Source organism: Protopterus annectens, chromosome 3.part1 (assembly GCF_019279795.1).
Source record: "Protopterus annectens isolate FY-2018-M chromosome 3.part1, PAN1.0, whole genome shotgun sequence".
Lineage (NCBI taxonomy): Eukaryota > Metazoa > Chordata > Ceratodontiformes > Protopteridae > Protopterus > Protopterus annectens.
In genome coordinates, this window is record NC_056732.1 from 767301769 (window position 1) to 767327543 (window position 25775).

The 25775-nt window shown below is 37.4% G+C and overlaps 1 protein-coding gene across 1 annotated transcript in view; it reads right to left on the minus strand.

The window, feature by feature from the left end:
* LOC122797720 (CUB and sushi domain-containing protein 3) overlaps nucleotides 1–25775 on the minus strand; it is a 5249173-nt gene that overhangs the window by 194109 nt on the left and 5029289 nt on the right. Inside the window, exon 56 of the mRNA XM_044066251.1 lies at nucleotides 24229–24411. Within this exon, the coding sequence (XP_043922186.1) occupies nucleotides 24229–24411 (183 nt within the window). The remainder of the gene's footprint in view (nucleotides 1–24228; nucleotides 24412–25775) is intronic.

A 25775-nucleotide genomic window follows, 5' to 3' on the forward strand; every position in this document is an offset into this window, starting at 1 on the left:
GCTCAGACCTTCAAATACTTAAGACAAGTAGCAAAACATTCAGTGTCTAAAGCTGCATGGCTTCAATACATTCACAAATGCCCACACATATGCTTCTAAAATTATATATTTTTTCCTCCGTTCTACTTATCAGCAAAGCATCAGAAGAGTCTTCCTCTTTATGTCGCACCATTTTATTTATTTTATTTAATGTATGTATTGCCAGTTTATTTATTTATCTATCAACTTGATATCCATATAAGTGGACTACCCGCAAGGTCATTTTCAGATAAAATATTGGATCCCTTAGGAAAAATAATCTATTAAACAGAATTTAAATTTCATTTGAAGTGCAACTGCATACATTTCATTACATTCCGAACAAGACTCATAAATATGTTGGGTCTACTTTGTTTTGTTGAATCTCATTTCACTGAATTTCATTTCACCCCAACCACTTCGCTGAAAACTTAAATTACTGAAAACTCATTTTACTGAATTTCATTTCACTGAACTGCAGTTAGTATGTATGGCACTGTGTAGAGTACTGTAAGGAAGTAAAAGATATATGCCCTTTCCCCACTGCAGTACGATCCTGGAGTTAGTATATATAGTTCGGGGGGCACAGCCCACCACACTGGGGGGTGTGGAGGGCGTAGTCTCCCACTTAGTTTGAGTACATATTGTCTTCTGGAGAGAGTTAGTCATTGGTGTTGCAACTATCACGTCTATTGTTTAAAATATATTGTTCTGACGTTTTTGGTAAAATACAACATAAAACAAACACACCTTCCACACCCCCACAAACTCCTTACAATATAGGATTGTACTACAGTGGTGAAAAGGGCATATACCTTTTACTTGCCTTACAGTACTTTACACAGTGCCATATATACTAAGTTCAGTTCAGTGAAATGAGATTCAGTGAAATGAGTTTTCAGTAATTTGTTCTTTTCAGCGATGTGGTCAGGGTGAAATGAAATTCAGTGAAATGAGATTCATCAAAACAAAGTAGACCAAAATATATTCAATGAAAGTACATTATTTGTTTCTCTTCTTCATACAATTTTTGCAATTTCTACAATTATCAGGGTAATAACAATGATTTTGGTAGTAGAGTATTATTCATTTACATAGTTAACTCTAAATTTAGAAGGTCTGCATTTAGATTGTATGTGAAGTGTGGGGATAAGGTCATAATATGTAGCCTTGTGGAATTCCATCAGTACAATAATCTATCTCAGAGAAGGAGCTGCACACTGTGGCCTGAAAGTTTCTCTTACTTCTCTCTTCTATTAACAAGCTGGTCTCCTGTGCCAAAGCCACTTTTTTCTAAGCTTTTCTAGCAGGGGTATGATGGATTCAAACTTGCATGCCATATCCAGAAAATATACTTCCAGTAAGAAAACCACGATTCATCATTTCTCTGTGCATGAGTAAACAGCCTGGGGTAGACACTTATTTTCAAGAGTAACATTACTCTCAAAAGCTCTGATATCTATCTTGCAGGGAAACACCTCTGTCTTATCCAAAGAAGATTACGGAAGGGGGTGTGTATATCCCAGGACACAAGCTTCAACCCTCCCAGACAGAGGTCAGCAAACAGCCTCACTACTGATCTCCCTTCCCAGATGGCTCTTAAGACATCCAAGCCACTAATCAAAGCTAGGTCATCTGCATCATATTCACAACTCCTTCCCTCTATGCAATGGAAGAGGCTTGCTACTGCATTTATGAAATATTTCTGACTGACATGGTCAGAAAACCCAAATTTCTTTATTCTGAATTCAAGAATACAATAATTAATAGAATGGTCATGTACACTCAGATCTTCATTTTACTGCATTCCCAAGATCTGCATTCATGTTACATACTAACTTATTTGTTTTGATTCTAAATGAGATGCGTATATTTCTTGAACTATATAACATCAGAAACAATGCAACCAAACAACTTTTTTCAGAAATCTATATTTTTGCTAAGCATGGAAATATTTATAACAGAAAATTTTGTTTGTGTCTTTCGGCTTTTCCCGGTTAGGGGTTGCCACAGCGGAACTCCAGTCTGCTAATGATTGGCAGTGGATTTTTACGTACTGGCTTGCCAGGCCTGATGCACAACCTTCAACGAAGGTACGCCCATTCACGCATGTCTCCATGCAGTAGATGCTCTAGCTGCGAATCGAACCGGACAGCGTCTTTCTGTGAGGCGACAACGCTACCGCAGCACCACCACCGTGGGATATTTATAACAGAAAATTTATAACAGAAAATACACCTGTATATTCTCTATCAAAACCTGGCTTTCCTCATGAGCTTCAAACATGTTTACCAGTTCCTAGTATTACTTTCTTAAAAGGGCAACTTCACATGCTGCCATACTGGAAAGCAAAAACACACCTACAATTACATAGTGTCAAAATTAAAATTGTGAGGTAGGAAGAATTACAGACATTTCAAAAGAAACAATGCATCATGTTTTGGGTGACAGTTTTATAGATACCGTTCAGGATGTTGTGAGAAAGAGACTATTTAATGGCATTATATTTTTATAAAGAAGGGTGTTAATCTGAAGTAACCTGGCAAAGGTAAAGAGCAGTTCTGCTTTTACAACTAACAACTACGGGTGCTACCGTTACTTGAAAAGTGTAACAGACAAAAGAAATGCTCTACCACAGCAGGTTCACATTTTCAGCAGTCAAGCATATAACGTACTACCTTCAAAAAGCATAAACCCTGTGTCTATATTTCCTACCTTCATATTGATATCAACATTATTATTTCTGAAGAACATAAATGACTGAGATCTCCTAAGTGTAAGGTGAGAACCAGATAATACATTGTCCTATAGATCAGACAGAGGTCACTTTGTAGTAACATACAAGAAACAGAACACAATTCTAGTTAATGTAACCTTTATGAATAGTTCACATTTTTCAGACCCCATTTTAATCTAGTTAAGAATCATTACACTTTTTTCATTTTTTTAGGTAACTTATTCAAAGGCCACAAAATGCAATGTTGTATTCAATAATTGGTCAAATCGATGAAATGTACAGTATTATAATGATCTCCATGGAGGAACTATACGCAACCTATAAAACTAGAAGGGCTTCAGAATATTTTTTTCTGATATTAGTAGGTGTACATTGGCCAGTTACATTTTAACACTGAAGCCTCATTTATTTGGTTTGGTTCATAGTTTTGGTACTTCAGTGCGCAAGAAGTTATTTTTCACTGGACCGTTAATTATATCATATTGAATTTATTTTTCATTTATTTAAATTCTTCTTTTTCTACAAAAATATTTTTAAACAACATGTGGTTGTAATACCTAGCACAACAAATACAGCAACATGTACATACAGAAGTACTGGTATGATAACAAATTAGATTAAAAAAATATATGTGACTCTTGACATTGAGGACTTAGTACATCAGTTGGAATTTTTTTTTTTATTATTATTTTTCTGGGGGAAAGGTCATATCACATGTAATATGCTAATGTTGTGAGAATACAACCTGTAGGTAACTGTTGTACAGGGATTTCATGCTGTTTGGCATATTTTGTTTTTCATATTGAAAATACTGGCCTATAGCTTAAGAGTCAACAGACAGCCCTAAACTTGATGGATAGGCATTCTGACTGAATGTGATAAATGAATGAATGGAAACTATTAAATTAATTCTGCATTGGATGATAAAAGCAGAACTGCGTGAGACAATGTGGTTAGTAACATCTCTTAAAAGTTAAACAATATTTGGAGTTCTTTAGAAATAAATATGTGGACTCTATCACAAGTAAAAAAAAAAAAAAAAGAAAAGGAGAATCATTATTGTCAAATTGGGAACATGGAAGAACTGGCCTCCAAGGGAACTTTCACAACAGCACTGTTTAGGGAGCAAACACTGTAGAAGGACTGTCTATATCTCTGCAAGAGCTTCTAATCTACAATGGTAATAATCACCTTGGTGTTTTGAATGCTAGAAAAGTATCTCAGAGAATGAAAAAGCACCAGAAATACACCAATACTTGGGTTCCTATTACGTTATCGAATCACTAAATGCCGAACAGCCAAATACTCAAAATGGCCGTTCATCGAAGTGGGTTTTGTGGGGTCGTGGTACAGTGGGGAATGGGATATTTGCCCTTTCCCCACTGTAGTGCAACCTTGGAGTTGGAATATATAAGTAGCAGGGGGGGCGCAGCCCCCAACAAACGATTCGATGAATGGCCGTTTCGAGTATTTAGCTGTTCGGCATTTAGTAATTTGATAACATAATATAGACCCCCAAGACTCTGCTGGAGGAATACCAGCTGAAGTTTTAAAATCAATGACTGCATTTCTAACAGCCTCATAACTGCTAGAAGTGACACTAGCACTGGGTGGTACTTATGATCCAAAATGAGAAGCAAACAGTGAAATTTACTCAGAAAGTGATTTGGCACTTTCAGTTGTTAGCCTTTCAGATGTACACCTACTCAATTCAACATGTACTTTTGAAATTTTAAAAAGGGAACTGAAACATCTCTTAACCTCTAATATGCACTTATTTGAAATTCCACCTAATATATGGAGGCTAGCTAGAAAACTCCATTTATGAGCAAAAGAGACCTCACATATGTCCCAAATATCAACTCCCCTTAATACTACTGTCATTTTTGGATGGTTTTAAAAGCTGTGACTTGTTTAGTCTATCTCTCACATGTGATTTAGTAAATGTGCTCTGTCATTTGGGTAGAAAAGATATCTCCATTAGTTTTGAAAGATGGCAGAGACAGAGAACCAGATGCAAATTAGCCAAACAGAAAAGGGACACATGGAAACATTGTACAAAGTACAATCTGATAATTTAATTTATTTTATTTACATTTGTTTACACAGTAATGTGCAGAGCTCAGTGGAGCATTTGCAGGCACATAATCCAACCATCAGACAAGGAGGAGGGTGTAATCACTTTCTCTATTTAAAATGTATAATCCACACTTCTTTCAATTTACTGGATTCTATTTTATTAAGGAATATATTAAAGTTTGGTATCAAATTACTGCATTTCTAGGGACCAGAATGAAGCTGATGAGATAAGTGGTTTGAATGTATTTAATTTACCATGATCCTGATACCAAACCAGCAAAATTTACTGATTAAGGTATGACCGTCCAAAAATTTTTTGGACAATCATTTAGTGGGGTTAGGTCAAACTTAGCAGAATATTTGAAAGAAATACACTACAGAGATGTTACAGGTCCTTTAGCAGAACACTTTAGATAGGTATGGGGTAAATGATGGTGATTGAGCAACAATTAAAATATTTTTCTGCTTATAAAGAATATAGCAGATACTTTTATCAAGTTAAGTGCCTTGTGTAAAATGTTGATTTCACCCAGCCATGTTTGTTATGGGATGTCTCCCCATGGTGTACCAACCACACAGCTGTTTACAGCAAGTTTGCAAAAGTGAGGGGGGAGAGACATTCTAACAGGGTTATAACTGGTTTACTAATTTCAAGTGTACTACCACAGGCATTAGCATTACATGTTTACTGAACATGAAACCAGGCCAGCGTCATTTACAAAAACCCTATTACTAAAACACTGTTCTTCTTTATCATTCTGATTTCTGCCATTAATTAAAAATACTGTGTGCTTCATGTCAACCAAATGAGAATTAATATAAAAAGATACACTAATATAAAGTGGATTATCAAAACTTATGGCACTTTCTGTCAGGTGAGAAGTCTATAACTCAGTAAGCATGCATCAGTACAAAGGACTGGGTTCCTGAGCATACAGTCAGCTTTATATGAAGCATTGACAACATTTTTAAACAACTTCTTCACTGTTGTTATTAAATAAACATATTTACATTTTCAAAGCGACAGCATATTATTTCAATATTACATACATTTTTCAAAGTGCTGATTACAACAGCTTTCATCTTGCCCTTCAGAAATGCGCCTTTCTCTATAATTGTGCAATGTTGTCTTTTCAAAGGCATGTTTTCTAAATGTCTTAATTCTTGTTGATAGATATTTAATATTCATACTTAATTTACTTATTCTATGTCAATGTTTTGTCATCCAAGGTGAAAAAAAGCTGGTTACACAGTTTAAGCCGTAAACTCATACTATAATCACTCCGGCCTTAAAATCTTTAATTTTGCACTATATCTCCCACTCACCTACTATGTACTAGTATAAATGGTCTCTCACAGCTTTTTCATGCAATCTCATCTCTCATTACTGTTAATAAATGTCCCTCTTCTTATAGCATGGTGCTTTCAGTCCTCTCCCCTCCTGCAATAAACAGACATCTAGGGACATCATGTTGCCCTATGATAACACAGTACAGAAGATTCTACCAGTAACTCCTTCCATTAATACATAATCCCTTCCACCTTACTTACTGACATAATCCAATACTGCATAATATAGCTGGTATCCAAGTCTATTAAGTTTATGTTTCTTTCCTTTCATCAATTTTTAAGCTAAAACTTGCAGACAACAACTCAGTTAATGGCCCATAACAGCTTCACAGGATGATAGGATCATAGGAGGTTACTAGGCTAATGGCCCCAGCACCCTTACAAGCCTAGCCAAGTTCAACTTGTGTTCCCAAGGGTGTCTGTTTCAAGCAGACACCAAAATCAGCACCTACTGCCCCTGTCCAAGAGGGACACAGGTGGAACCCCAAGGGAGGCTTTGTTTAACGTGAATAGGAATCTTGTTCCAAAGGTGGGGCAACCACTGTAAGACAAATTTGTCTCTCCAGCAAGTTCTGTTGATGTCACATATGAGGTTAAGGTTCTTTGAGCGAGTGACCCGTGTGCCATTTGACTTGAGAATGTGCAGCATTTCCATTAAAGCTGGGTCAGAGATTGTAATATATGCAAGGTACAGGTTGGGTCTAAGCAGTCTCTACAACGCAGAGTAAAGTGACAATGATTTCAGTCTGTACACATAAAACAGATCTTGAAAACCCTGAATTTTTTTTTGTAAGGAACCTTTGTGGTCTCTCTGATTGCTGCAGGTGTTTGGAAAGAAACATGCCAAAGGGAGAATTGCACTTAATTATTGGCTTGATGAGGGAAGAGTACAGGGGTTATAACCTCTTTTTTTTCTGAAGACTATGCCCTTACTTATGAGATGAGCAATATACAATGTCTTTCTTACCACTGTGGAGAAATGTGATCAAAGTTAAGGTTGTTATTGACCTGTGTGCCCAAACGTCTCACCACTGACTGCGGGTATTACTATTGATGCGGTAGTTTGCAGGAACATCATCCTTGCTGAAGGGGATGATAATGCACTTTTTTTGCATTAAGTATAAGACCATGACTTTGGAACCAGTCATCAGTCTGCGTATGACCTTCTTGCAGGATGTTGACAACCCTAGGGATTTCAATAATTGCTCCCAATTTGCAGTCATCAGCAAGCTTTGTCAACCACACTCCTTTAGCTTTAACCTGTACTTCAGAGAAGCAGATTCTGAACAGTAGGGGTTCCAGAACTGATCTCTGTTGAACACCACTAGTTACAGGTCTGTTGGAGGAAGTGGAGTCCCCTATTTTGACTGTATGACTTCTATCATGGAGCAAGTTTGCAACCCACCTGACAATATATGGGTCGATGTCTAACTGGATGAGTTTATCAATGATACCTTAGTGGGGGATAAAGGCCTTGGCTAAGTCTAGGTAGGCTGTTTGCACAGATTTGCTCTCATCTAGGGCTTTGGTGACTGTCTCAAAGAAGTCCACCAAGTTTAACTGGCATGGTCTTCCCTTGACAAAGCCAGACTGGGTTGAGTCGAGCATTTGGAGATTTCCTTTATCTTTGTTAATAAGGTCCATGATGACTCGTTCCATAGCCTTGCAAATAAGGCTGGCCAGGCTAATGGGTCTATAGTTTCATGGGTCCATGGATGCACCCCCTTTGTGCAAACGGATGACGGTAGATGCTTTCCATCCTGCTGGGACAAAGCTACTGCTTAGGCTGTGATTGAAAAGTTTGCCCAATGATGATGCTAATTCCTGTTTTATCTCATGTAGAACACAGCCTGGGATGTTGACTGGTCCCATAGAGGCTGTGTTTTTGACCTTGGAGAGGGCATTTAAGACCTGGTCCTCGGAGATACTAGGTAGGGGACAGGTCTTAGGGATGCTTTGGGGTATATGTGGCAGGGACAGGGGAGTGAAGTTTTCACTGAACCTGTCAGCTAACAGGATTGTTATATCCACAGGATCTGTATATGTAGTACCATTAACTACGGGTTCAGCACAAATCTGTGCCTTATCTTTGAGGTTATGGATGTGACTAAAGAATGCCTTGTGGTTATCATTAGTTAGGGAAGCTAATTTGAATTTATAGTTAGCTTTGGAGGACTTTATTAGGAGTCTTTATTTGCTTGTTTAAGTTGAGGAAGGAGTGTTCCCAATTCTGAGACCGTTCCTTCCTAATTTTAGACAGCAATTTCTTTCTCCTATTGTATAGCCTGTTAATGGCAGTTGTCCACCAGGCAGTTTGTTTTTGCTTGAAGATCTTACTATGGTTCTGTTAGGTATGGCAGTGTCAATACAATTGTAGGGGTATTCATATAAAGCATTAGTGTATTAATTATAATTTATTTTCCTCATAGACCCATCACCTTCTTTTACTTTTCTCTAGCAATTCACACTTACTCTTCCCTTCTGAGTTTTAAATGCATATATATATATATATATATATATATATATATATATATATATATATATATACATTCATAATAGGTTCTTGTATTACTATTGGCTCTTTGTATAATTATTATCACTCTCAGAATGTTCTTCTTGTATGTTGGTTCCTTGTTTAAATACTTACACTCTCAGAATGTACTTCATGTATGGTATTCCACTGAAATAATACTATTTCTGCTTTAATATTTATAGAGCTGTTACTTGGTAGTAGACTTATGCTATGCATCTGTTGTTTATATTTTGCAACTTTTGTAATAAATGTTACATTTTTTGAGCTTTTCTGCTCGGATGTCCACTGAAAATGGGCCCCTGGCTCAGCTGGACTAACCCATTTAACAAATGTCAATAAATAAATAAAGAAAATAAATAAAACTCAGCATAGGTGTCTATTCCATCTGTGGGGGAGGGGCTATGAAGCTTTATGCTGTCATGTAAAAGGTTGAAATTGGCCTTGGAGAAGTTTTTAGTCTAGTTTTTGCAGTGGGGTGGGTGGTCTTGTATTATAGTTACTTCTAACAAAACTGATTTGTGGTCAGATCTCACCAGGGGGTGGTGCAGTGGTCCCCCATGTTGGTAAGCACTAGATCCAGGATGTTTGAGCCCCTTGTGGATGTGTCAAACAGCTGGTCCAGGGCATTGCAGTTAACGAAGTCCAGGAATGTTTGGACAAGAGACTTAGAACACATATAATTTTACCAGTCAATGGATTGGTAATTAAATTCATCCAAAAACAGGGTATTTGGTTGTAGCTTGATTGACTCAAGTAGATCCAACTCCTGATTCATGGAGGGGGTCCTATAGCTGGCAATGACCTGAAGAGGGGTCTTACCTACAGTCAATTACACCTGAAGTAATTCAAGGGAATTGTGCTATTTAAACAATCTAGAGGTGTATTTATCTTTAATGAATATTGATCCACCACCTCCATTAGTTCTCACACCTTCAGTTTGTGGTCTGAATGTATGGAATGAAATGTAACCTGGTATAGCTGGGGTGCTCTCTGCAGCCTTAAGCCCAGTCTCAGAGTGACTGCACAAATGTCAGTATCTTCCAAGGTGAGGACTGATTCCATTCAATGCAGTTTCTGGTTAAGACTCCTAGCATTTAGCAGCATAACCTTGAGGATGTTTTTAGAGTGTACTTTTACATCGGGAATTTTGTTCTTGTGACATCACCTAAAAAGGCACTATGGGGTGGTAAGAGCCTTAGCCAGTAAACGGAATTCCAGGGGTGACAGATGAAGACCATCTCTGGCAAAGCATCAAGGGCTGTTGACCATGTTATCCCAGGCTGGCAGATACTGAATCCCCATTGAATGACACCAGAAACTAAGCCAATTGTTAAAGTCAATCATTTTTGTTCATATTGAGGTATCGTGCTAGGTAACGGTAAAATGCTGCTTAAGGCTAGGGACATACCTGCCTGAGACACATAATTAGAGAGCTCTATCATGTCTCTCTTCATATAGTCCAGTGAGGTACATCTCAAGTCATTCACACCAACATGGACTATGATGGACTCATAACAGTGCCTGTTGTTGAGACACTTGAGAGAGCGTGTGTGATGTGGTGTTTTTTGGCAGCTGACAGATAGCTGACTGTGATCTTTTCCTTATCAGGCCTGGTGAGAGGGATATGTGTGTGTCTCACAACCTAGACGACTATGACTATGATGCTTGTTATTGTGTTATGCCTTAGGGGCTTGACTGGTGAGACACTGGTGTGTGATATATTATGTGTACTATGTTCATAGGTTCATAGGTTCATACTAGGCTATCTGCCCTGAGGCATTTATAAGCCTAGACTGAGTGAGTTTGGCTTTCGCCACCCTTCGATTCGGTGGTGCAGAGGATGCATTATGTGAATTGTGCTTGTGTTTGTGTTGAGGAGGTCTCTGAAGTTTAGGTAGGCTTCTTGTAAGGTCCACCGCATATGTAGGTTTATATGTTGTTCTTTTAGTAGGTACAGGAGGAGAGGTGTGCATGCTGACAACTTGTTTAATATCAGACGAACTGACTGGTGAGCAAGAGAGCCTGGATTCTAGGTTCCTGATATAGACGCATCTCTCACATAATGAATTTGTGCGGACTAGAAGTGGGTTGTATCAATTGCTACTTTGTCTCAGGATGCCCATGTCTACCTGGCTGACTGGAGAAACTATGGGAAGTTGTGCGTCCATAATGTAGCACAGCTTCCTTTGCACTCAGGTTTTAAAGGTTCCACCCACATTACACACCTTTACTCTTCCTTTGCTTTGGCTCAGTGTCCCGTCATCCATATATCAGCATAAACAGCCAAAGGTAAGGAAGTCTAACATTGTTTCATTACTTGTACACGCTTCTTATATAAGTGCATATACATATATGCATGTGTGTGTTTGCATGTGTGGAGATATAGATACACATATATCCATTCTACATAACCCAGATCCAGCATCATCTGAATAATGCTACTGCTAGGGGAAGGGGTTTTATTCATATTTTGTGTAGGTCAGAATTAGGAGCCGGGACAGAGGTAGGGTTAGGGTTTACACATTAGTAAGGTGGTGAATGGGGCATAGATATACTTCACAGAGTTGAAATTTTATGATCTATGATCATATAAGACCACTCCATCAACAAGCCTCAAACATACAAGAGGGCAAGCCTCCATCCCATTACTTAATCTAAACCATTTCTGTGATAGCGCAGCCTTGAAATTACTTATAAAACTCAGATGTTCAAGTCTTATACACAATAACTTCACTGAATTATAAGCCAGTCAAATAAACATTCCAGTGCAGATGCAGTGTTTATATTAAGTTAGTCACTATGAGCATATTTTTATGAAAAAAGCCTCTGATTTTTTTTTCAGCAACTTTTTACCCAAAGTACTAACAGATGATCTAGCCTGTTCACACTGCTTCAGAACCACTCATTCTGGATGCTTCTTTGTGGAACTTGCAGCAGTCTTATTCTGTTCCCTCTTTTAAAGTCAAGCAACTTGCTTCTTTATCACAGTGGTATTTTGTATGGCAGTTCTTTTTTCAACTTTTTTTGGAAAAGTAGTCAGGTATTAAGGCTGACCCAAAAGTTTCTACTTATAAATCGATGCCCCATAAATAGGTAAGCATTCGAAAGACCTGCACTTTACAATGGAGTATTTCTGTACTCTAGCAAAGTAAAAGTGCACACAGCTACACAATAAACATTATTAATTATCTGTGTTTATATATTGCTTCTACTGTTATCTTAAATTGATATTTTAGCTATGAGTAGTTTGGGTAGTGTTGGCACATCACAGCAACCATTTTGATTTTTGGCTAGGGCGCCTTGTATGTGGAGTCAATTTGTCCTACCTGTGCTCACATGGGTGTTTTCTGGGTGCACCAATTTCCTCCCAAATTCCAAAGACATGCAGTCAATGGACTGGGGATTTTACAATGTACATAGGATTGAGTGTGTGTACATTCCAAAAACATGTGGTTGGCGGGTCGGGGACTTTAAAACATCCAGTGGTTTGATTCTGTGCATGTTTGATACAGAAGAAAGACTTGACAACCTACTGCCGCTTCCTTTTTTGCCTTGTAAACTCTGCAGATAGTAGTGGCTGTCTGCAGGATCACTCTAGAAGAAGAAAGAGTAAGGACTAGGGGGTCACATTGAAATTCCCACTGCTGTAAAAACCTATTGCATACTGTACTTGCATGCTGTGGGCCATTATCTGATATATTCGCATCAAGAATCCTGCTTCTTGAAAAGCATTAATCTCACCATTGCTAATACTATCTTTCTAAGGTCACGACCATCTGAAAATTCTGAATAGCAGTCTATACAGATCAAATGCACAATCTCATATCTGATATAAATCCATTGCTATCCTACTCCACGATCTTCCTAGAACTGAATGAAGAATCATCTCTTCTGCATTATAATAATAATAATAATAATAATCATAATAATAATAATTATTATTATTATTATTATTGTTGTTGTTGTTATTATCACATTCTTTACTTGGTGTATGGTTGTAAACCTCTTAGTTTGACTGCAATGACATACCCAGCCAGTATAATATATCACAAGTTCATTCTTTATACGTCACAGTTTCCAAGTATGACTCATGGATTTCTGCTAATATTTCTTTCCTTAGCTAACTAGGCACTATTATTTTATAAATAGTAAACATGAAATGTTGTATGCAGATGATCTCTTTTTTAAATGGTTGTCTTTCTTTCCTGACAGTGGATTTCTGTCCTAGCCAAACTCTTATATTTGTTTCTTGAAGCATCTGCCTCACTGATCACCATCAGTATATACTGAAACTCCTTAAGTTCCCTTTAAGAGTGGACAACAATGGAATGGTCTGCTGTACTACCATTTTCTCACCAAACAAATCTTTTTTATTTATTTATTATTTGTTTATTTATTTAACATTTGTTGAATGGGAAAGTCCGACTAGGACAGAGCCTATTTTCAGCAGAAGCCCGGGGAGAAATGCTCCAGACGCATGTTTTTTTTTTTTTGTTTTTTTAATTATTTGAGTCTTTTCCTATGATATAATTAACAACTAGGTCACATATGTGTAGTATCAACAGCAATCTCTGCAGTCATTGTAGATCTTCATATAACTTCTTAAAAATACCACTTACTTCTATTGTGTTTCAACAAACATCCTGTTCCAGTAATTATATAAAAGGCACATTTCTCAACTGAGTCCTATGATAATTTGTACATTTTCTATCTGAGCATACCTTATCTGACATTCTGTAATGACTTTGGCCCCATAAACAATTGGTTTATAGTCTAACTTCTTGCAGAATCACAGTTGCGACACCATTCTGGTTGGCATCTGTATGTAAAAATGACTGTTTTCATTTGAAAATACTTCAGTGAAAGAGTTATGATGTAAATTTCAAAACTTTGTTCTTATTCTGTAGTCCAGTACCATTTTACATCATGTTCCAGAAACTTCTTTAATGGCAAACTTATATCTGACATATTCTGAATAAACTTTGAAAGATTCTATAGTCAGTGAATGTGACATGAACAGAGGGTGACTGATAATAAAGTGCTTTGACGTAAAAGTGTAGTTTTATTTCCACCTGCTGGGTCAGTATATCTTCATATGTACACATAGATATGCAGATGCTGTTTATTTCTTTCCCTTTAGCTGGTGGCCTAATTTCAGTGTACAGTTTGAATTTACAGGTTATACTAATACAGGCAAAAGAGCCTCTTTGGCCCTCTTCAAAAGCAACCTTGATGATTGGATGGGAGAAAGGAAATTCACCCCGGGGTTCACATCAGTCACCCTGCTAGACAGGGGTCCAGGGAAGTAAATAGTGTGGGAAGAAATAGCCAGGGAATTGTTATGGCTTGGCTTGTATAGGCCCTAGAGCCAATAGCCTAGTACCAACCTATGAACCTATGAACCTATTACGTCTAATTATAAACAGGTGTTAACTTTTCGTGGATCATTGAATACTAACAACAAAATCTTCATTCTGAGAATGCTGGGAAGTACATAGACAAAACAGTGGAAGCTTCTGGACAGAGTTTAAGGTAAAATATTATATATATTTTTTGTGTCATTATGTTATGTAAGGATATTGTAATACAAAGCTGTTAATCAATTTTCTTTTTTGCAAATTTCACATGAGAATGATGAGGCCCATGTCAAGTGTGATGTAAACATGTAAGATTTGTTTTTAAGGGGGATGATCATGCCAGAATTATGAAAAGTAGAATGTCTTGTTTATGGATAGTGTTGGTGTCTGTGCAGTGATCATGTGATATTGATTTTTTTGTATCAAATAAGTAAGATGGGATAAAAAGAGATATTCAAAAATGCTGTGAGGGGAATTCTGGGAACTGGGCAGGTGGCACAAGTGTGGTCAGTTAGGTTAGGATTTTTATTTTTTTAACAGGCTCTAGGTGAAAGGAAAACAAGATTCATGGAGATGGGGAGCAGTATAGAAAAGAAAGATATTTCTATACAGCATGTAAAAGAGGATAAAGGGTAGAGGAGAACAGATGGTTGAAGAGAGAAGGGAGACAGACTGATAGGATGGGGTAGAGGTAGAGTTGTAATGAGGGAGGTGAAAAGGTAATAAGCAGATATAAGGGAATGATATGATCTCAGTGCTCTCAGGGAAACAGTAATAAAGAGTTCAGATAAGGAAGGTGCTACACTTTATTTAGTAGAGCTTAGGAATCCCTAATAAAAAAGGGACTATTTTTTGGATTGGGATAAACTCTGACAGTGCTAGCTAGTACTGCTGGACAGCTTGGTGTGGGGTATTGGCATCTGTGAATAACCAAGGTCCAGGCAGGCCTAACTTTTATGCAGCAGTGTCTGGTGGGGTTTAGTGGTGAGAGTCTGGAGAAAAGAAACTGGAGTGATAAAAGTTGATATCATGTTTTGGTTGGATAACTAATATAATCAAAAGTCAGTGAATGCAACATGAACAGACAGTAATTGATAATAAAGTACCTTGACATGAAAGTGTAGTTTGATTCCTTCCTGATTGGTCTGCATCTCTTCAAATGTACATGTTACCATACAACTAAAAGTTATTGCTTTTCTCTTTTAGCAGGTGGGCTAATTTCAGGATACAGTTTGAATTTACACAGGCTATACTAATATAAACAGAAATTAGAAGGCAGGCATCTGTATAGAGTACACAATGATATTAAATAATGATACTGACAAAGAACTGCAATTGAATTATATACTGGAGTTAACTTATGAAGAAATAAATGTAATGTCAGAGAGCTTATAAAGGATTATGGATTCACATGCCAATGCAGCTTTATACAGACATGTATGAGAGCGCACATACATTCTAGATTTTATGAGTCAAGAACTGGTTTGCAATATGAAGTACATGCATTGATGCTGATGGCTAAAGCCAGCATGAGGCTGTCTGTGTGGGTTTTCTACTTGAAAATAATAAATTATATAGGGGCAGGATCACCATAATTGTTCAACACAGTGTACCATGCCAAAGTAGAACATTTGTAAGGCGTCTTTAAATACTTTGTGTTAATATTAATTTACTTAATAATAATGTATTTTCTCTTTGTAAATTAAGATGGTAAACCAATACAATGCAGTCGCATTTTAGCAACACCAAACCCACAGACATCCAAACAACAAAACTGATGCAAAATGGCTGCAGTAACTGTTAGGGTAGGCAGGCCGAATCTTTTCCTTTTTTTCTACCAGAAATGTAAGCATTCATTCATATGTTGTGTAAAATTTTGTGTATCTGGAAGACAGTTTAAAGATTCAGACATTATAAGGGGTTTGAAGGGTCAGATATGGCTTTATCTTGACTAATAAATCACTGGAGGATGTTGTCTAAGATGTGGTTAGTTCTGAACCAATTACTAGATAGTTTACTACATGGGTTGATGGTCATGATCACCAGTCACCATACTGATGGCAGGGTGTTAGGACCAATATCCCCTGTACTAATTACTAGATAGTTTACTACATGGGTTGAAGGACATGATTACCAATCACCATACTGATGGCAGGGTATCAGGACCAGTATCCTTCTATTATTGAAAAGGGTGATTATTACTTGTTCTGATCCTGACATGTCTAAATTTGATGTTCAGCCACTGACATGACTGGTTATTTCATAGGGAAATATAAATGTTAATTCGAAGAAAGCCACCATTGACAAGACTGGCTGTCTGGGAAGGAAATACAAATAAACTGAATAATGGAAGGCACAAAAGTCACTGATAACCAAAACACAAGCACCTTGAACCCAGTAGATAGACATGCCCAGTTTATTGAATTTCGGTATGAAATCAAATAGTAACGCTTCCAAATATCACGTTTTCGATTTTCGTTTTTACAATGCAATGAGATAATGTGACATTATGGCCAGTAGAGGGAACTAGAAACACTTTTTATATTTTTCCAACAGAATGTTTATACCAGTATATTTATTTCAGGCATACACATATACATAAAGGTTTTATCTGGAAATGTTATATTAAAATATTTATTGATTTTATAATTTTAAAATATTTACACAAAGGTTATATCACAAAAATGCATTTTACTGTTTATTCATTCTGAAGCTTGAGAATTAAGGAATTTATGTATAGATTTTATTGTTTAATTGTTTCTTAGATTTCATTGGACATATCTTAATTGTTTAATAATTCGGTTCAGTATAAAAGAGTGGAATACAAAAGGGATTTTTATCTGATGAAGTTGGAGACGAAAACGTGATATTTGGAAGCGTTACTATTTGATTTCATACCGAAATTCAATAAACTGTGCGTGTCTATCTACTGGGTTTGAGGTGCTTGTGTTTTGGTTATAAGGAAATACAAATCACAGGAGGAAAAAACATAATGGTCTAAACATTGACATGAGGGTAAGAGTGAGACAGCAGCATACTTTTATTTGTAACACTCAGGAAAGGATGATTGCATTATTTTCTCAATGGCAGACAGAGAGGCAAAGGAAAGCAGGATACAACAGTCGCCATTAAATTGAAGTGTGGGAGTTGGAATGGTTCTAAGGAGTCTCTGTTTATGAAGGTACACCAACTAATGTTGGGGAGTAAGAGATGTGCCCAACCGCATTGGCTACTGTAATAGCATACCACTTGGACACAAATTATTGATAGGAGCAGCTTTGAGGTGAATGTTGCTTGGTATCGCTTTAAATAAGGATATCAGGGGACTGAGTGACCATGCTGGTAGCACAGTGATGCTGGTGGGGAGCTCTTAACAGCAGTCTTGTCTACAAACCATGTATCCCCCCTGTGTTATGTACTTACAGGGTGCTTTCTATAACTGTAGTTTTATAAGCAGTGGAATTATGCCAAGGTAAATGCAGGATTGGGTATTTCTGAAAACCCAGACTCTTCCATGACAAACCTTACTTCTGGTTCAACCATGGAGTAAGGTGTAAAGGTTTTATGAGCTCTCTGCAAGGTCTTTGCATACATTTTCCCCCAAGGTGTTTTCTACCTCTCCACCTGCTGAACATCAGCCTTTCTCCAATGGGTTCTGAGCCCATGTTTCATTTGACATAGTCAGCACAATCATTTTCCCAGATGACAGCTAATTAGAAGGAGCCATTATCCACACAGGTATGAAATCTGTGTGAAGCATAACCATCCACAGACCTTCAGCTTTATCTACAGTCATACACTCAGAATGGCTTGCCTACCCCCTCCACTACTAAGCATCCCATCCAACAGCCCATGTGTCCACAGGAGAGAGACAGTATCATAACATACAATCCTCCTTTCTCCTTAAAGCCCACCTAGTAGCTTTCTACTCAAGCGATACTGTAATTCACCTGCCCAGCTCCAATGGCCTTCCTATGTCTGCACAGCTGGATATTTTACAATTATGCCACAAAACGTCTGGTAGCTGACATAAACACTCATAACTCCAAGGGCCTCTACACTCCTCAGTGCAAATACATGCTCCCCCACCACACACACACACACACACACACACACACACACACACACACACACACACACACACACACACACACACACACACACACACACACACACACACACACACACACACACACACACACACACACACACACACACGCACACACAGACAAACACACACACACACACACACACACACACACACGTATTCACGCACATGTGCAATCACACACACACACACACACACACACACACACATGAGCTGCTATAAGGACTGCAGAGTCCATGTTTTCTGGGTGATCCTGTTGCCTCAGATACCTCCACTTGCTGGTGTCAGGCAACCAACCTGGCCAGCTTTCCCTCACCCCAGGATGGCTGTGCCAGTTTTGGTCATTCATTCCCTGTCTGACCATTCCAAAACCCCAAGCCACTAACTGAACTCATTCGTCATAGTTATAGTCAGGGTTTTATACTTCTATGCCTCAAAATCAACCGTATATAACTTTTAATGTGGTGTTAAACATTAAATCATTCTCATGTCCGACTTGTGTTCAATAATGCGGTCTTTTAAGCTCCTCGAGCATTTTCCAACATAAAACCCTGAACATTGTGTGCAGGTAGCTAAATATACAGCAATAACCTTCTGTTTAAATTACTCATATTTCTGTTTGCAAACCTGGGTGTATGACCCAATGTTCTCAACAACGTACCAATTTGGTGATAGGAAAAAGGAAAAATGACAGCCCGCTACCGAACAGCAAGCAGGGTCGCAGATGAATGGTAAGCCATGCACTTCCAGACTGAACTTGTCAACGTTTCCTTTGAATATTGAAATGGGGAAACTTTCAAATAAGGGCCTACAATTCATTCCCAGTAGCAGTGATACAATTGTGGAGGCATTAACTGATTTAAAAGTGTTTGTTAGAAATGTGTGTCTGAAAATGGTCTTTAAGGACACTCAAATTGGTACATTTGATAAGTTTAAAAAGAAAAGTACATTTATTCCAAATAACTGTCCAATATTAAATGCATTCAACATTGTATGTGAGGATGAACTGAGACCGTTATATAATGATGTCTCCATGAATAGACTGAAAGTAAAGTTTTATAACACATCTTATGCAGAGTCGTTGGCTTACAAACAGTTGGTTAATAACAAAGATATTATCATTAAGCAAGCTGATAAGGGTGGAGCAACAGTGATTTTTGATAAAGATTTATACATTGACTTAATGAAGCAATTTCTAGATGATAAGCATGTTTTTAGGCAATTACATTTGTTGATGTTAGAAAAATTATTAGTGAAATAAATATGTTTGTGTATGAGATGCAGACACAGGGTGACATTACACGTGAGCTTTTTAACAATTTTTCAGTTTCAACTCTGGTTATTCCGGTTATATATGGAATACCCAAGCTACACAAGTCCCTCACTACACCACCAATGAGACCAATTGTCTCTGGAAGGGGGTGGTCAATGGATCTCTTGTCTATTTTTGTTCAGGAAAAACTAAGCAAGTATTTAACCTTATGTCCTAGTTATATTGAAGATACTAATGATTTTTAAAAAAAAATTATATTCATGGTATGACAACAACAAGAATCGGAAATATATAATGGTGACCCTGGATATAGCGTCACTCTTCACAGTCATACCAAATGAGTACGGGGTGAATGCCATCCGTGAATTTTTATGTCACAACTCTAGGATGAAAGGGAGAGAGATTGAGGTTTTGTGTAGCATTATAGAAGTTGTTTTAGAGAAAAATGTTTTCCTGTTTAATAAGCAACCATACTTACAGACATCAGGTGTAGCCATGGGTACGCCGATGGCTAACACATTTGCTAATATTGTCTTAAGTCAGTGGGAAAAACAATACATTCTGAATTATGCTAATTTATTCAATGGAAATGTACTCTTTTATCAGCGTTTTGTCGAGGATTGTTTTTTATTATGGAAAGGAGATGAACGGCAATTAATGGAATTTGTTCACTATTTGAATAATACAACGGACTTTTTGAAGTTCACTATGGACTTCTCCAGTGATAAAATGTCCTTCTTAGATGTTGAGATATACAAAGGTCATAATGATGAATTAGAAACATGTGTTTATAGAAAGAACGTACAGGTCAATAAAGTATACGCATGCTAAAAGCATGCACGCTCGACATGTATTTGGTGGTATTGTTAAGAGCCAACTATTAAGATTTAGCAGATTAAATACAAATCAGGATAAATGTGAGGAACAAATGGCTATATTATGTGATGAATTTCAAAGTAGAGGATATAATACGAAATATACTATGGAAATAAGAGATAATATATTAAAGAATAGATACACATATCCATGTCCATATTTCAGTAATTATAGATTTTTGAATGAGGAAGATAAAAACTCACATTTTGTACTAAGGTATGTCGCCACCTATAACTGCATGACCAAATTTGTTGAGGCAATAATCAGAAAAAATTGGCGGATTTTGATGGCTCAACCTGAACTATGTGCAATATTGGGTCATACACCCAGGTTTGCATACAGAAATATGAGTAATTTAAAGAGAAGGTTATGCTATAAAGACTTTGAGGTAAATCTGTTGCATCAAGTAACGTATAATGTTGGTAGAATCCCTTGTCATGCTTGTAGTTGTTGTTCCGATATTTGTGATAAAAAGTTTTTTGATCATCCAACAAGTAAATTAAGATATGAAATTAAATACCAAGCAACCTGTAGAACTATGATGGTTGTATATTTAGCTACCTGCACACAATGTTCAGGGTTTTATGTTGGAAAATGCTCAAGGAGCTTAAAAGACCGCATTATTGAACACAAGTTGGGCATGAGAAGGAATATTCCTTCTAATGCATTGTCCTAGCATAAAATAGAAAAAGGGACTTTGCATCATTTCAAATTCAAAGTCTTAGAAGTGATAAATAGAAATTTAAGGTTTGGTGACATGAATAATAAATTGGAGGTATCTGAGTACAAATGGATTTTAAGGCTTGAAGCTGACAAAGCACCTGGGTTAAATAACATGGTAACAATTAAATCCATGTTAGATTTTAGACAAAAACAATACAAGTCATTTTATTACTGCTTAAAGTCATTATATTTATTAACTGTATGTCTTATGAAATGTTATTCATCAGTTTGATACACACCTCTAAGGATATATAGATATATTATATATTTTTTATGCAATTGTGTTTTAATGACAACTTATTAACTATGCTAAATTTGTGTATTGTTCTGTGTTTTTATTGGAGGGCTATGTCAGGTGGTTTATGATTCATTGCATATATATGAGATTATTTTTAATTGTATTAATCAAACACTGAAGAAGGGGTATTCCCGAAAGCTTTGTTGTTTTACTAATAAAGAGAGCGTTTTCTGTTCTATTCGTTCTTTTTTTGAGACCAGTGACATAAGGAATAGTAGAAATTTAAACCACGGTTGAACTGGACTTTTAACTGTTATGCAACAAACATTCATTAATGTATATCTGAGATTTTCAGAAACAGATTAAACAGTATTTGCTGGGAGATCACAGGCTGTCTTTGCATAATAGCTACAGATGCTAGTGAACCCTGACAGTTTAGCTTTATGCATAGATTCATAGGAGATTACTAGGCTAACAACTTAAGGGCACTTATAAGCCTAGCCAATATAATCCAATTTTAACAAATATATGGTCCTTGGGGCAAGAGGATGGCATGGATTTGTGCCTAGCATTGAGTATCTTAAAGATTACTCTTGTGCATAAGGGACATAGTAACCACCCCAGGTGTGAATGTGATTCCCAATCCATTGATCCAAACTGCATTTGAAGAGGGACAGGAAAGAGCTCTGCTTAATGTGAATAAGAAGCCTGATACAAAGAAGGAACAATCTCTGAGACACATATCTGCCTCGCCAGCATGTTTTGCTTGAGTCGCTAACTAAGTTCAGATCCCTAGATTAGGTGAGCCTCATGCTGTTTGACTTGTGGATGCATAGCAGCTCCATCAAGGCTGGATTTATGAGTGCCTTGTAGGCCAGGCACAGGTCACACCTAAATAGTCAGTAGGACACAAAAGTAAAGGGATAGGACCGTTAGTCAATGTACATAGTTCATGTTATTTACACCCTGTATTTTCTTTGTGAGGAACCTCTGAAGTCACTCCACTGCTATAAGAGCCTAGTCAAGTACATGACAAATGGCACATTGTACTCAATTACTGGTCTAATGTGGGCTATGTACAGTGGGACTATAGTTTTCTGGACTCTGGATGCTATACCTTTACTTATAAATTGTGCCACATTAAAGGATTTCCTCACTACTGTAGACACATGGCGGTCACAGTTCAGGCTACCATCTAACTGTGTAACTAGATCTCGCACCTCTGAGATTACGCTAAGGGGTGTGCTGTTGATGTTGTAAATTGCAGGGGTATTATTCTTCCCAAAGGGTATGATATTGCATTTTTTTTTCCATTTAGTTTTAGGCCATGGTTCTGGCACCGATCATTCGTCTGATCTAGACCCTCCTGAAGGATATCTACATCACTGATGGATTTGATGATTGCCCCCAGCTTGCAGTCATCTGCAGACTTTATCATCCAGAGGCCTTCCACATTAGCCTTGACTTCAGACAAATATATTCTGAACAGGAGTGGTCCCAGCACTGAGCCCTGTGGCACACCACTAGTAACTGGCCTCTTGCTGAAGCTGGATTCATCAACTTTTACCACGTGTCCTGTCCATGAGCCAATTGGATATCCATCTGGTGATTACCCAGTTTTGTGAGTTTATTTATAACACCTGAGTGGGAATTGTGTCAAATCCCTTGGCCAGGTTGAGTTAGGCTGTATGTATTGTTTTACCTTCATCTATGGCCTTAATGACTTTCTCAAAGAACCCCACAAGATTCAGTAGGCATGACCTACCCTTGACAAAACCTCATTGGGTTGGGTTCAGTGTTTTTAGATCCATGATTATTCTTGAACTCCAATCCTGGAGACAGTATTTATATGCAGTATTGGTAGCTCTAAATTATTAGCATTTTCAACCTAACATTGTATCGCATTTGTATATGTACTTAATAACAGCTGTCTACTTGATGCTCTATAACAAAATCACTTCTGCAGCCCTGCTGCTCCTGTGCTAACACATGGGCAAGCAGGACATGATAACCATGCGCCCTTTAAATAATGCAACCCCTCAAATGTGTTCTGCATTATATAAGACACAGACTCACAGCCTGTAACACAGAACATCTTTTAGTTAATATAGTCACTTCCCCCTGTATTTCTGCACTATCTCTAGCAGTTGATGCACAACATCACATTGAGATGTGCCATACCAGCTGCCACACCCCTACGTGCAGCTTTCCTTCCTGGGATGACTAGTGTTCCACTGAAATTAGCAGAGTGCTGAACAGTGCAGGATCACTATACTTGTCAGTACACAGTTCATATCACCCTACTGTGCATTGACAGCGTACGGACTGACGTGAGGTTCTGTTCCTGAATAAGGCATTTGTCTGCACTACAGATGAGATTACCCTCACTCCTCCCTTGTTACTACAGCTGATTTGCAGTATGAAATGTAACTCTTTATCTCATGAGCAACTGACATGTTTTTGAATCACTCCTTTGTATCAGCATTAGATTAGCATAACTCATTTTCACACTGAGAACCAGACTTACAAACTACCAAACTTACTAAGTACCACATTTTTGAAATACCCAAATGACACAGCACCAGATTTTTGCAGTGAGTAGCAGATGTCTAAATTCCAATCTGAATATCAAATTGTGTTGGTGATATATTAACAAATACATAATAGAAATTAAAAATAAATTATTAATTTTTAAATTAATTTGTAAATCAGATATACTGCACTGTTTTAGCTTACATTACTATACTAAAAAAGATGACAGCACTGATATAGCAATACTAGTCAAGAAAACATGGGCATCTCCCTCAACAAGGTTAACACTATTTGAAAAGGCATAAACTGAGAAAAAAATAAATGTTGTGGAGGAAAGTTGCATGTATGTGTCTTGTGTATTACCTAGAGTTGTTTACCATTGCACTCTGGTATTAGTTATTTACCTTTGCATTCTGGCTGCCTTCCCGTCCAGCTTCCATTTGCCAAACAGGTCCGGTCTGCTGAGCCATGAAGAATGTATCCAGTTTCACATGTCATGTGCACTTTGCTCCCTGTTTTAAAATCATTTCCTTCTCTGGCACCATGAGCAGGGATTCCTGGGTCCCCACAAGAACCATCCAGATCACCTGCAAGAACTGAAAATCATTAGCATTTATCATTTATTACACAGTACATGCTCTTCTTAATTATCACATCATTACAACAAGACATATATAGTATCAAAGCAAAAAATTAAGTACAGGAGCAGTTAATCTGCAGCAAATGTATTTTTTCGCAACCATGCTCTCTTGATTTTCTTATTTGCATGCTAACTGATGTTATGCAATATATATAAACCTAAAATTCAACATTTAGAGAAGAGTATTAACATGACTTTGTCTTGTGCTTTCAAATCATATCACATTTCTGCAGTCATAATATATAACAAATATTTTAAATGTGATAAATGCAGTAGTCTTTTAATATGAACAATTATGATTAAGCAGCGGTGGTGCAGCGGTAGCATTGTCGCCTCACAGCAAGAGGTTCTCCTGTTCGATTCTCAGCTGAAGTGCCTTCTGTGTAGAGTCTGCATGTCCTCCCCGTGGTCGAGTGGCGTTCGAAAGACATGCGTGAATGGGCATGCCTTTGTTGAAGGTTGGGCATCAGGCTGGCACCTCAGCACCATAAAAATCGACTGCCTATCATTAGCAGACCATATGTTCTGCTGTGGCGACCCCTAACCAGGAAAATCCGAAAGAACAACAACATAATAGAAAAATCGATAAACGGTAGGTGCACTGGGGTACAACCCTTTTTCCCCAGAAATTCACATTTATTTTATAAATCTGTCAATGTATGATATTTTCAAGATGCAAAATTAAGAAAGCTAAGCAAAGAAAAAGGCACACATGGTATTTTTAGCATAAGTGTTGCAACTGTTTAATCATCTTTAAATGAACAAAATGCAGATGCATTACTACAAAAAATGGGGAAAATCCTGAAAAGACTGTGGTAAAACTTAAGCATAGCCAAATGATAAGTGTCTGCAAAAGTCTAGGCCAGCAATGACCTGTGAGGAGAAAGTCAAAAATTAAAATATTTAAACAGTCTAGCTAATCAACTCCATTGGAATGTCATGTGTGCCTTGCCAAAAATTCAGATGTTAGAATAACAATATAAGTCAGTGAAAAGACTTTCAGGGAATGTACGTCCTTCTAGTAGTCTCTGGTGGTTAAAATAACAAAATAGATCAGTGTGGAAACTGACGGGGAAGACTCCAATGTTAAGAATGCAATAAAGGAAGTCGTTTAGAAACTGTAGGAGGACATGGGTAAATCTCATACTAAAGAGAAAGGGAAAAGGGAACTTAAACAAGCATTTAAGCTTCTCCCTACTACACAAAAGCACAGATCAAATCAGAAATAGAATCAGGATTCTAATGGTAAAGTATGTAAAATAACTAATGAAGAATATAAAGGAAAATTACTAGCATCCCTGTGGAAAAACT